The 14,397-nt window shown below is 44.9% G+C and overlaps 1 protein-coding gene across 4 annotated transcripts in view; it reads left to right on the forward strand.

The window, feature by feature from the left end:
- The first annotated feature begins 802 nt into the window (after positions 1–802).
- LOC134350283 (transcription factor COE2) overlaps positions 803–14,397 on the forward strand; it is a 339,453-nt gene continuing 325,858 nt past the window's right edge. For 3 of the 4 annotated variants that reach the window (XM_063055318.1, XM_063055321.1, XM_063055322.1), the window contains exons 1-3: positions 7,716–8,441; positions 10,261–10,417; positions 12,127–12,190. In XM_063055318.1, coding sequence (XP_062911388.1) covers positions 8,308–8,441; positions 10,261–10,417; positions 12,127–12,190 — 355 coding nt within the window. In that variant the 5' untranslated portion in view covers positions 7,716–8,307. Of the gene's footprint in view, positions 1,008–1,981; positions 2,061–7,715; positions 8,442–10,260; positions 10,418–12,126; positions 12,191–14,397 lie in introns of those variants that run through there. The other variant, XM_063055319.1, reaches the window with a different exon arrangement.

The raw sequence follows: 14,397 nt of genomic DNA on the forward strand, positions 1-14,397 counted from the left end.
TTCACCAGGATCGAAACTCTTTCCCATAGATGCTGCCTGGCCTGCTGAGTCCCTCCAACATTTTGTGCGTGTTGCTCAGGAGAAGAGTGCAGACCACAGGGGAAGGTAAGAAGAGACACCAGACGGAGATGACGGTCAGGTGACGAGAAGAGAAGGGGCTTTTCCCTTGTACTACCTCAATGTAATGATTATCTTTACGGATGGCATACAAAAGAAAGTTTTACAGTGTAACTCGGTGCACGTGAAAATCATAAAGCGATTCCAATTCCAAAGCTACCCTCATGATATAATAACGCACGTTATGAAACATCTCGGCGCGCTGAGGGCGCTATACAAATGAAAGTGGATGTTGTGGAGACGGTTCCTTCGGGCGAAGGGGAAGGCTGTTCCCGGGAACATTCGCCACGGCGCGGCGCTGCTCTCCCTCTGTAAGAAACTTGCAAACGCCCCCTGTGGGTTCTCAGAACATCTGCTCGAACAAAGGAGCCGAGACTTTGAATTGCGAGCAGAGTTAACCCATGGTGCAATATTGCTTTCAACACGCTGGGAAAGTCACTGAAGTGAATGCACTAATTAGAACGGCGCTAAATCATTGCAAATTGAAGCATCGGGAGTTCAGGAAACTCGACATATTGCACTGGCGCTGGTACGTATTTCTGTATCATCTTCCTGTATCGACGTGCTTCCTTGGGAAGCAATCTAACCGGCAGCGCGTGTCTTTTCAGGTACCTGTCAATTAGTTCTTCCCTGACTGCTGGGGAGATCCCAATCCTTTTTTTCTAAAATGTTTGAAACCTCTGCCTCCCTTCTCTTGTTTAAGGGTTAAGCCCCGTTACCGACTCGGAGCTGTCATACCATTTTCTGTTTCCTGCTAAACTTATTGCGAGGTGGCCCGCACAAACGTTGACATTAACCTGAGTTGGAGAGAAAGGAAGAAGTAACGGGAGTGGAGGGTGCCTTCCAAAGGACGGAGGGAGGGGTTAAATTGGCAAGCAACATTTGGAGAGGTGAGACCGCTTATCGGGAAAGGTGTGTCAAGAGCGAATGGGATGGCGAATGGGAGGATGGTAGTAATGGGGTGGGTGAATTTAATAACATCGCCAGAGAACACCAAGCACAATACTCCCCTCTCCACTCTGACCAAAGGGGGGGGGGGGAGCATATAAATAATCTGCATTTATAAAGAACCCATTGCGTTTCGTTAAACCATTCGCTTCTAATCCAATTAATTACTTGCCCTTGTTTTCCGTGGAGATCCTGTGTGTTTATTAACGGTTTATTTCTGTTTATATTTTTGTTTGTCCCCATCTAAGAGGATGACATTGAACAGAAAATGAGGTGGGTTCGTTCTACAAACTTTGATTCCGGCGGCCAAAAATTGAGTATATTTTACGAATAATTTATATATACGCCATATAAACAAATAACTAATCGGATCGATGAGTTTAAAAACTGTGTGTAATGAAACTTCGCCCCGGGCTGAGATATAACCAGACCAGGAACAACAAGAGGTCGATTATCTCTCGCAGTTTCAATATTCCGCGTTCCTGCTGGGATAGGAACTGATGCTTGTTCATTGTAGGAGCCCGCGTAAAAATATAACGATTATTCAGTAAGAGTTATTCAATCAATCTATTTATCTGCGTTCCCCGATCGTCTTATCGTTGTGTGTGTGTGTGTGTGTGTGTGTGTGTGTGTGTGTGTGTGTATCTGCGTGCGAATTCTTAAATAAAATCCCAGCTCCCCGCCCCAAACTGGCAATTTCTTTCCCTCCTACCTGCACACTGCAGTGGCTAAATAAAATAAATTTGTTCGCCAAAAACGCAAACATGTTTACTTTGGAAGAAGGCAAGGTTATCCATAAGTAAGGCGCAAAGGAACCAAGATCGGGGTTGAATTTTTATAATTTGCATATTAATGTCACTGTCAGTAACGTTCCCTGCCATCGCTGAATTCCGACTTTATGTTATTTGTTTCAAAGGGACCTGGCGAAGCCGGTTTTCTCAAAGTGTCCGGAGATCTAAAATGGGCTGACACGGGAAGCGAACGGGCAAGATCAGGTCAGTTTCGCAGTCCATTTTTTAATTTCGTCTACACGGCGCGGTTCCGGATCGGGAGGCTTACGAAATTGGTTAGAAACCGGCAGGATCGTCTTTGGGAACGGGCAGATAAAATATGAATGCTGTTTGGCTGCGTGAACGGGCGCACTACCCTGCCCCACTTCGAAAAGGTGCAATTATTAATGAAATATTCATCGACCTCACTCTATAAACGGTGTCAACATGGTTAACATTACGTAAAGGTGTATTTATTCAATCTATCGCGATGACCTGTGTCTCTCTGACCGTTTACTCCACGTTATGTGACGGGTTCCTTGGTGTAATGCGAAATGAATGGTTGGATCTTGTTAGGTTTATTTATGTCCGGTTCCCGAAATTGATGGCGACGACAATTACACCTTGTTCACAGTTTGCCACATGTCGTATCACTGATATTACACCACCACACAGCGACACGTTATGAAACAGTTAACAAACTTTATTTCATCGGCATTCATTATACAATTCACCAATTGATCTTAAATAAATCGCTGGCGGGCGAACCGACTTATAGAGCAGAAAGGGAGAGAGAGAGCAGAAGAAGTGAAATATAGTTTTGTGTTTGTCCGCCAGAATTGGCCACTGTAAATTGTTCCATGAGTGTAGCTGAATTGTAGATTGTGGGGTGAAACGCTGAGAGTGTCAGCAGAGCAAAATTGGATTAGAGTGAATGCCCGTTTGACAGTCGGGCGGGGAATCTCTGGCCCAAAGGGCCTGCTTCTCTACTTACTAAAACTCTGATTATAAATTGGGACTTCAAGCTGCTCAAAGTTGTTAAGTCTGAGAATTAAACGTGAATGGAGAAGAGTTCAAAAACGTAGGGGTTGTGAAAATAATCTTGCGGAATTTGGGAATATAAATTTTATTTAAACGCACATATTCACTTTGCTGACTCTCTCTCTCTCTGTGAGATCGTAGTATATACGTAAAACTATATTGGAAAAAGTTGCCGCAAATGTAAGTTTTAAAGGACGGCGCTTGTATAAACGAGCTGTAGACGTGGGTATCATTGTTCCACGGGTTTTCCTGTGACAGTTGGCCCTAGCTGCCCAGGGGTGAGGGAACTGTGACCCGGGTGAATGTCAGTCCCCCACCCCCCGGCTTAATGGCCCATAGACAGACGCTCCCTCTGACACACGCCTTCCCATTGTCCTCGGCAATACCGACCAGGATTGACTTCAGATCAGCCGGGGGAGAGAAGGGACTGGAGGGGAGAGAGGACGGGGAGGGGGGTTGGGGTGTGATTAGCATTTTCCGTACCCAGGGGGCCAGGGGCAGACAAATCCCATTGAAAACTGCTTTCCAATCGCGACATTGAAACTATTATTCAAACAATGAAAAAAAACACTCAACTGCTGATTTTAAGCAGACTAGCCATTCTCTGTGGCCAGCTGTCCATCTTGACTGCGCTTCAGTCCACCACAGCGCCGAGAGACCACCACTTCGTTAACCGGCAGAGTTGCAGAAATACTGCATCCAAACATTAGACAGTAACCACCGACGGCAAATTCGTCAAGAATCATGTTTCATTCATTAAACTGGGTAATCAAGACCGGATTAATGAGAACCAGCCACACAAAATCTACCTACATATTCGAATAGTATTCGGAGCAAAATAATTCATATTTAATCCGCTATTTTTTGTTAAACATTGTCTCTCGCATTTAAATAATCTTAATATTTCTCTCTTATTTAAATATTTTCCTCTTATTTAAATCTAAATGCTTTCTCATTTAAATAACCTAAGTATTTTTTAAAAACAGTCCACTTGCCCCTCATTATATATTGGCCATTAAATTCATTATTTTTTTAAATTAAGAAGTTAAACTGCATTAAAATGGCAGATCGCTGAAATGCATGAGAAGGCCAGCAAAGGGGAAAAAGAAGCGCTTTGACAGAAAGTCAAAACTTGTGCATTGAAAAGGATCGCCAAAGTATATCAAGTAGTCGTGATTCTTACCTCAGCTCCGGGATCAAAGTATCTCTTTATCTGTCCTAATATTTAATTTTGATTCACTGGATTGTTGTTAGTAAAGAAGACAAATCTTTATTCTGCCTAATGGATATAAACGCAAGGAAGTTATATAAACACATGAATGTCGTCGATTAACCGACGTTGTGGCGGGCTGAATTAGTTAAGTCTGAGTTACCAAGCCGATTTTCTCCTGTACAAATGATCAATTAATGATTTTTTTTGCCAAACACAGCAGTGCTTAGTGGAAAATTTCGTCAGCCGTCTTAGCCCTTACTGTAGGTGGTGTTGTGATGTTAAAGACTGATGCATAATCGCTCTGTTCTCGGGTGACAGTATTTTAGAGTCAATTTGTTAGCTTCCGTCAAAAAATGTCATCTGGATTTGTCCCTTTAAGGGATCCGGCTGACAGCTGAGGGTCGGTCAGGCAGATGGTCCGTGAGCAGGGTTTTTATTGTCTGGGACTAAATCTGTTTACAAATCAGGCGTCCGCTTTTTTTGCGGCTCTCCGCCGTTCCGCGTTCAAATCCTAATGGGGAAGGGAGGAGGGGGCAGGGGTGGAAACCGGCCTAACAAGCTCATATAAACAGCGCCAGTAAAGTTATTTTATCCGCATCCGCTGCAGCAGTTAAACCCTCCAAAACTGGCTGCGCTCTGGCTGAGGTAAATAAATATAGCGGGTGGTAGAGCACCAATATTCCCGGTTCTTCCCTCAGCGTCCCACGGAGAAGTCACATCCCGGCTTTGAAGGGTGAATGACCTGCCCCACCTCACCGAACCCCACTTTCGTTACCCGCCCAGTGGATTAGCGTCCCGAGACCACCGTCTCCGCATCCCCCAAACTCCCCCTCATTCAAAACCAAACAAACTATCAGTTAGAACAGACGGCGAATCGTTCACTCCTTACAACCCAAACCCGACGAAACCATCGATAAACATCGAAATAGATCTGTTATCAAGAGCGAAAAGATTCTTCCCGCAGCTTGTTCCACAATTAATTTGTCCCCTTCCCGCCCCCCTTCACAACAACTGCTTAAAACACAAATATGTGGGAAATACGTTTTATTTCTTCATGTATGCACCTCCAAAAAATTAACCAAAATGTTTAACAGAAAAAGAGAAATTATCTTTGCATGAACAATGACGTGATACGTCAAACATGCGTTTACCTACATAAATCCATCTATGCTACATAAATTCATCTATAATGTTGGCAATAATTACGAGAACAGTTATATATATTACAACTAATCACCATAACCAATTTATTATATTGTTACATATTAATCTGCAATAACTCGAACTGTTATAGTATACATTATTACTAATCATCACAACCAATATATTATACTGTTACATATTAACATGAAATAGCTCCAATATGTTGCTGATATTGATATATATTTTGAGATATTAACTTTTAACAACGAAATTATATATTTCCTGTCACTGCTATACATGGTAAATATTTAATATTATATATATTTAACAGATATAATTTTTAAATCAGCATTTGAAAAATAAATCATTTAGGGAAAAAAAACTTCGGTCTCCCAGAAGCTTCGCAATTGCCTAGGTTGGAAATGCTTCAGCCAAACTTGCGGAATAATTATCGCAATTGCAGTCCTGGATTTTAACCTGTATTTGAGTCTGTCATGAAGACGGCGCAGAGCTACAGCGGCAGCTGTGGTGAATGAGCGGTGGGGTACAGGGGTGCAGGGGGAGAAGCTTCCGACGAGACCGTAAGACATAGAAAAAGAAATAAAAATTAAAGTCAGCATCAGTTTTCAAAGTGCAATCATTCGATTTTTTTCCCCTCAGTTTAATGGATGTGGGATTAAAATTATGGAATCAAGAAATCACCTCGGTGTAAGGAAGTTGATTTACTAGAATGAGCGGGACGGAACTCAGCAGAACAGGTAGCCCCGGAGAAGCGGAAAGCGAAAGGCTCTTGTAAAATTGGATGACACACAAAATGTTGGAGGAACTCAGTGTGTTAGCTTTCGTGAAAATATCAGTACATGAGAGAGGCGGGAGGGGTATCGGGTTAAAAAAAAGGCAACAGGGAGAGACACGGGGTAAAAACAGGGACGGGGCAGTTACCAAGTGAGGAGTCTGACGGGAGCAGAGGAGGACACAGTGCGGTAAGGGCAAAAGGTGCAGATGTAAACGGCACTGAAAATAATGGGGTGGGGGGAGAGAGAGAGAGAGAGAGGGAGAGAGAGAGACAGACGGGGGAGAGAGAGGGAGGGGGAGAGAGAGAGGGGCAGAGAGAGAGGGAAGGAGGAAGAGAGGGAGAGAGAGAGGGAGGGAGGAAGGGAGGGAGAGAGAGGGAGGGGGAGAGAGAGGGGCAGAGAGAGAGATGGAGGGAGAGAGGAGGGGAGAGAGAGGGAGGGAGAGAGAGAGGGAGAGAAAGGGAGAGAGAGAGAGGGAGGGAGAGAGAGAGGGGCAGAGAGAGAGAGGGAAGGAGGAAGGGAGGGAGAGAGAGAGGGAGGGAGAGAGAGAGAGGGAGGAAGTGAGGGAGAGAGAGAGGGAGGGGGAGAGAGAGGGGCAGAGAGAGAGATGGAGGGAGAGAGAAAGGGAGAGAGAGAGAGAGAGGGAGGGAGAGAGGGGGGGGAGAGAGAGAGAGAGAGAGAGAGAGAGAGAGAGAGAGAGAGAGAGAGAGAGAGAGAGAAGAGTTAGGAAGCCATTGGACGGAAAGTAGAGGGTGGCAGAAAGAGAGAGGAAAGAATGGGAATAGGTGAAAGTAGAGGGCCGGGACAGAAACGGAAATGTGATTGGAAAAGAAAGAAAGAGACGAAGAGAGACCCGGGATAGTGGGTGGGAATGGGATGGTGTAGAGGTGAGTTGAAAGGGGGGGAAGGGGAGGATATAGACACACACACACACACACACATATAGACACACAAACACACACACACACACACACACACACACACAACGCAGAGAGTGTGTGAGTGTGTGCAGAGAGTGGCAGAGAGAGAGAGAGAGAGAGAGAGAGCGAGGCAGACAACGCCACGGAAAGTAACTGGATCAGAGACAGTAGCTCGGGAACACCGAGGAGATCAGGAAAACTGGCAGAAAAGGAGAAAAAGAGAAAGTGACAGGGTACAATGTGTCAGAAATAAACAGAGTGAGGCATAAACAGAGAGCAGGGGTGGAAGCGGTGGACCCAGGGGGTGACAGGGTCAGAGGCAGTAAACCAGAGGATGACAGTAGCAGGGACAGCGATTGAAAAACTGTGGCCTGGTCGGAAAGACAGCTAATGACCGAGAAAAGAATTGATAGATTGAGAGAGCATGACCTCCCCAAGGCACACGTGCGCACAATAGATTCAACGCCCCCCCCCCAAGACTAGATCAATCTGCGTGAATCTTTGGATTAAGATTGTTTTAACTGACTTTCCACATCTTATTCCTGAATCCTGGTAATAATGTGCATCTATTGGTGACAGCTGGCAGAAAGGGCGTGCATAAATCAAATCTCTTATCCAATCTGGAAATAGCCGACACCATCCAAAAAATGCGTAGTACAAGGAACCTCCTCCGCGCTCCCGGACCTGTCAGTTACGACCGTGGCCCTCCCACAGAGAAATCATTCATTACACTCAAAGCTTTTGCAGAGCGCAGTGTACCAATCGAGCCGGTGGGAGACGAGGGCTCTCAAATCTGCACCCCAGCTACCTTGGATTAAGGACTTTCTGCGTCTGTGCGTGTGACAGTGTGTGCGCGTGTGTTGTGTGTGCGCGTCTGTGTGTGTGTGAGTGTGTGTGTGTGTGTGTGTGTGTGTGCGTGTGTGTGTGCGTCTGTGTGTGTGTGTGTGTGTGTGTGTGTGTGTGTGTGTGTGTGTGTGTATGTGTGTGTATATGTGTATATGTGATATGTGTGTGTGCATATGTATGCCAGTGTGTATGGGTGTAAATGCGCGCCGATCAATTTCTTCCCAAACAGATGAAGCTTGTTAGACGGTGATCGATTCCTCGCCCGGTTGTTTTTTTTCCGGCTTGAAGGATGACAACACTTAGAAGAAAATAAATCTATCCCGCACCCCCTACAAAAAAAAAGTTTCTCTGCTAACGCCTCGGTCAACTCTGTGCTCTGGAGATCTTCAGTGCAACTTCTTTCCTGGACGCTGCGACAGAATAATCGGAGCTTTCGATCCTTGGATTTCCAGCGTTATTTATCCGGAAAAAAAGAGACAGACTGAAGTGTTAATCATTTGCTCTTGTTATTTTAAATGTTTGGGATTCAGGAACATTTACCCAGAGGAGGGCCTGATATCAAAGACAAATCGACAGGCGGTGGAATGGAGGCGGTTAGATCTTGGGTCCGGACAGTTGGCGTAGTGGCGGCTAACGTTGCGGCTCAGAGGTAAGGTCCCGAGACTGGATGTCATCAGCTTGACAATTATCACAGGCGCGACTGACAGCCTCCTCGCCCATCCCACCTGCCACTGTACCCCGCATTCCAGCCATCTCTTTAACTATAATAACCCTTCAGTTCCCGCTGATTTAAAATTAAGGGCCACAGGGCACAGGGTTACAATTCAGTGCGAGGTGTGTGTGTGTGGCGGGGGGGGGGGGGGAGGAAAATATTTGAAGTACCTATGTCAGGAGTTCCATTCACATGTGACACAGTTGGCTTCTTCCCCAATTACAATGTAAGAGATCTCTCAAATATGCGTGTTTTAAAACTCTTTTAATACCGAGTTTATTTAAAAAACGCTTAATCACGCGCTGTTCTGTCCAGGGGCATATTTAATATGACCAGGGCAAATTTTGACCCCTAAAGTGTTTGGGTTAGGAGTTTTGAGTGAGCGCCTCTTTCGTGAATATTCTCCCCCCCCTCCATATGCGACAGATTTGAAAGTCACAAGATTTGCGGGATACCTTTCGTAGGATATCGGAGAGGGTCGCGTGGCTGCAGCCGGCGACTTGCAATTGATTGATTTACAAGGTGAACCGAGATCGCGCTGACAGTCAGCCTAACACAACACGTAATGTTCGGCAATATCTTAATCTGTTCCGGGTGCTTACTTAACGCGCGCACCTCTCAACACTCGCCTTATGGGACGAGGGAGAACCGTGAATTTACTCGATGAACCCGAAAGTGAAGCATATATTCTGAAACCTGGAGCTGAAATCAGAAAATGCACAAATCACTTATTTTTCCCAACGTTTGCCTGACTTAAATTTGAACTTTTCTTTTTACAAAACCATACTATTTTCTTAAGTGTCTTTTAAACATTTCCCATTAAATACGTTTTTATATTTTAAGTGAACAATCATGTTTTAAGGTCACTGATACAAAATTATTTCCCTCTGCATTTTTTCTCTTGAGAAAAACACCATAATTCCACCCACTGTAATAACTGCCAAAGCCGTTTAAAAGGTTCTACTGGGATCTTTAAAGTCTGTGACCCTGCATCCAAGTCCTGATATGATCATTCTCCGGATGTATATTTCGAAGTTATACATTATTTTATTGAATTGTCTGAGTAGCTTTATTCCACCCCGCCCCGCGCCCCGCCCCCGGAGATTATTCTCTGCTCTTTTAAAGAATACTTTCCCCATTAAAGATGCCGTACTTTATTATTATTATATATTCCGGTTTGACTTTCATAATTAGCCATTGGAGGTAGTATGTTTGATTCTGATCGCTTCGATCCGTTAAGCGTTTCTTTTCATGAGACGTTTAAGTGATTCTGAAGTCTGCCGAACGACTATTTTACGCCGAGTTACTAAACACGCAGAATGGGAATGATAACTGTTTAGCTTACAAATATTTGCAAAGATTACAGCGCTTAAAAGGCGTTAAGTACAAATTTAATGAAATTATTTCTACAAACCATGCGCATCCCGGTTTCCTATGTATTATTTGAGCACGATTTTGTTGTAGAAACATTAGCTGACACAGCTCAGAGACTAGCGGCAAATCTTTTTGGTCCTTCTTGTTGAGCCCAGTCCGTAGTTCTCGTTAGGGGGCCGTACAGATTATGGACGCTTCTGTTTTATTTTGATGTTGGGAACGGGTGGTGGATAAATTACATTTATATGCGGCTCGTGGGAAACTTGGGCAATGGACTTTATGTGTGTGCGAAGTTTGATAAGGAGTCACTAACGCGGGCGATTCCCGCGACTCCAAGTGGTTGGGAAAAATGATTTTCTGTTTTTCTCTCCTCTCTTCCCAGCGGCGTGGCTTTGGCCAGAGCGCATTTCGAGAAACAGCCTCCCTCGAACCTGAGAAAGTCCAACTTTTTCCATTTCGTCCTTGCCCTTTATGATAGGCAGGGGCAGCCGGTGGAGATCGAGAGGACTACCTTCACAGACTTTGTGGAGAAAGATTTGGTACGTGCGACAATAGGAAACAGGAATTTGTTCAACATATCTGTGCCGGAAAAAGGAGCGAGCGAGCAGAAAGTCCCTAAATTAATCAGGATCACGGTCTCCAAACTAGCCCCCTCACAAAAAGCCTCCACGGCGGGGTTGACACGAAAAATTCAAGCAAAATTTAAAAATATTGTCGGACCCTTTTGTTAGCTCTGTCTCGAAGTTTGAATGCGACTAAATGATAAGACTGAGCAAAAGTTGGAATCTGTGTGTAGCAGAACTAGAATTAGCGCGCGTGTTTATGTACCAATGAACTTGTGCAGATGTGCGAGAGTTTTGCGTGTGACTGTGAATGCAGGTGTGAGCGAAATTTGTGTCTGCGTGTATCTGAGAATGTTTAAAATAATATGTAAACGTGTGCGTGAGTTCAGAGTGCGTACAAGTGTGCGAATGTTTTTGAGAGTGTGGTTATGTATGTGTGTGTGTGTGAGAAGGTGCATATGTGTGTGTGTGAGAGAGAGAGAGAGAGTGTTCACGTAGGTGCATGATAGAGTGTGCGTGTGTGTGAGAGTGTAATTGCGCGAGGAGTGCGTGAAAGAGAAAGAAAGAGCTTTACAACCTCAGGCTACAGGTGTACTTTGCGTTGCGTTAACCGCTGCCGTAATCTGGGAGCCCCCAGCTCCACTGCTCTGCTCTCCGGCGTTGTTATTCGTCGGGAGGTCGGACCGACAGTCAGATGAGGAATAGAATTCGGCCTCAGGTGGGGAGGGTTGTCTTTGCACCACTGAATTTTGACAATTACTCAAACACGCGAAAATCCGCAGATGCTGGAAATCCAAAGGAACACGCCGACAAATGCTGGAGGAACTCATCAGGTCAGGTAGCGTCCGTGGAAAGGAGTAAGGTCCTGATGAAAGGTCTTGGCTCGAAACGTCGACTGTGTACTCATTTCCATAGATGCTGCCTGGCCTGATGAGTTCCTCCAGTATTTTGTGTGTGTTGCGTTGTCCCGGCTTCGAGTGTAACCCCCATCCCACCCTATGGCTAAAGGCGTTTATTAATGTGTGAATGGCTGGCCTGACGCCGGTAAAGGGACCAAACCAAAGCAGCCGAATTGACGCAACCATTCGCGGGCCTAGAAAACTCAAATTTAAACACCCAGTCCAAAATGTTTGCTGCAGACGCAGCCCAATTCAATGAGTTCTGACTACCTGAAACGTTAACTCCGCTTCTCTTCCCACAGGCGTTGCCTGACCTGCAGAGTCTTTCCTGGGATTTCCGTGTCTATTTTAATTTCCACTATCTGTTGTGTTTGTTTCTATTTTTATCCAATTTATCAGATCCATTTTTTTTGGGTGGAGAGGGGTAATTCCCTCCACTTTTACCCATCCCTCTTCCTGGCGGTCAAGTTAACACCGGAAAACTTTTATTTTGGTTAATGATCACGTCACTGTACCTCAGCCGACTAACAAGAATGTCAGAAATAAACTGGGCACTTTGAATTCTATTTAAGTCATAATAAACTATTATGAGAAGTTTTGTCACAAATATCATAATGTTTGATGTCTGTGGGAATCTCTCTCATGTTTGCTCGGTGGATTACAGCGGGATTTAATTGAGTGTTTTCATCCGCTTTCGCCCGAAAGAATGAAGGTAGTGTTTTGTTAACGCAAAAACAGCACAGAGTTGAGAATTTTCTGCTCAACTCTGCAAAATTATTCTTTCAGGAGCCGGGGAATGATAAGACGAATAACGGGACGCATTACAAGCTTCAGTTGCTGTACAGTAATGGTGAGTCTCTCAGATAACTGGCAGTTAGCTGAGCTGGGGATAGGTGAGGAGTGGTGGGCAGTGGGCGAGGCGGTCTATTAGGACAGCGTCATCCCAAAACGTCCCATCTCAGCACTTCATCCTCCTGAGGTATAATCTGGTGCAAAGCGCAGCGATTAAGGTGTTTGTGTGTCGGCCGTTCAGATACCCTCCTCACGCACTTTTAGTGAGCGGGGTTTGGATCCTGACCGCTGGTGTGGTCTGTGTGGAGTTTGCACGTTCTGCCTCTAACCGAATGGTTTACCCCGGGTGCTCTGGTTTACCTCAAAGATACCCGGACGGAGGGTTGGTAGGGCATTGTAAATTGCCGCTGGTGTGCAGCTGACTGTAGAACCTAGAGTGCAGCGGGGGGGGGGGGGGCAGCGGGTGGTGGGCACGGACTGATGACTAAGTTACACGAAAAATGAATGGCGAATGGCTTTGATCCAGGAGCCAGCACAGACGCAATGGGCCAAATGGCTCCCTTCTGTGTCGTAAGGAGATGGGGAAACATTGGGGTTGAAATGTTCGTGAAGCCCAAAATCGAGGGAGAGGCTCAGTTCTACCTGTAACTTAGAATCGATCAATTACTTTCCAAATATCCACATAGGAAACTAGTCACGGGAAGACCCGATGTTTCTCAGTAAGGACAGACCAGGGTTAAGATCGGCCTCAGCAAGACGACTAAGTCAAAGATCTCACTGTGTATCATTATTTTTAGAAGAGGGCTTCCTTTTCCCTCCAAAATCACAATTTTGGAGCAGTTTCCCAGTTGTTTTATTCAATTAACGAATTATTTTCTGGTATAGAATGGGAGACGTTTCAAGATGTATGAAATACCGAAGGATCACTAGCGAACTCGAGTGCAGGAATTACAGAGACTTTGGCGATTCAAACAAGACCAAAGATTTATTACAAAGATTAACTAGAAAAACTAACAAGAGCTCAGGCAAACAATACACAGTTCCGACGAACTGAACTTATTGATGATACACAGAAGGGCTCGGTCCGACAAGGAACCACAACGACCTAACAAAGATAGGTGGCATGCCCCCACCTCCGAAATACACCCCGGAGCACGCAGGAGTTCCGGACATTGACAATCCCGTGATAATTAAATTATCCCAAATTGAATACAAGACATATAAAACAGAGTTTAACAAACTCCATGATCACAAATGAGATACCTGTAAGACAATGTGAAAAGAAAACAGAGCTCGTGCAAAGACAAAGAATTAGACATAAATGTTAAAGAATCGAAGGGCAAAGCGTACGCGCGGGGAAAAGGGAAAGTACAGTCCGCACACTGACAGAAACGACTGGTACATTTCAGGCATAAACCGAGGAGTGTCTCAGGTGTGTAAAATATCGGAATGGGCTAGATACAGTAGAGTAAATTGAAAGGAAGGAGCCTTTCACTTCTGTTCTGCTTTTCAGTTCGGTTCTGCTGAAGGACTTAAAAGAAGAAAAAAGATTCAGTTAAGGAGAAGTTGTGCCTCACCCTTGTTAGGCAACATTTGGAATATGCAGTTGCCGCATGGGACCCATACACAAACAAAAACACTACTTCCACCGAGCGAGTCCAAAGACAGGCAGCCCGATTTGTCACAAATACCTATGAGAGAGAAGCGAGTGTTACTGAACTTTTAAATTCATTAATGTGGAACTCTCTCCAAGATAGACGTGAAGCACACCGCCTGACCTGTTAAATGTTCAACTCGACATAGACTACCAATCCCATATCAAGCCCAAACCTATTCGGAGCAGGCGAGGGCACCCAACTCAGTTTGAAATACTAACTACCAAGTCAGATGTGTACAGCAATTCATCCACCACCCCCCCCCCGCACAATTAAAGCATGGAATAATCTTCATCCTACCATAGTCACACAACCAAACCCAATTAAATTTAAGGCAGCTTTTCTTCTTCAAAAATCTCCTTCTTAAGTCCACCCTCCGCCACCTCCAGTTTAAATTCCATGCGGAATATTTTGGAGGATCAAGAACCAAGAACCAAAGATTTAAAAGAATCGGTGTCAAGTTGTAAGGGGCAGGTCATATCTTACAAACTTGATTGACCTTTTTTTCGTGAAGGTGACGAGAGTGACTGATGAGAACAGAGCATCGGATGTTGTGGACACGGATCTTAGTAGGGTATTTGACAAAGCTCCTTACGGTAGGCTGCCCCAG

This window comes from Mobula hypostoma, chromosome 8, assembly GCF_963921235.1.
Source record: "Mobula hypostoma chromosome 8, sMobHyp1.1, whole genome shotgun sequence".
In the NCBI taxonomy this organism is placed as follows: domain Eukaryota; kingdom Metazoa; phylum Chordata; class Chondrichthyes; order Myliobatiformes; family Myliobatidae; genus Mobula; species Mobula hypostoma.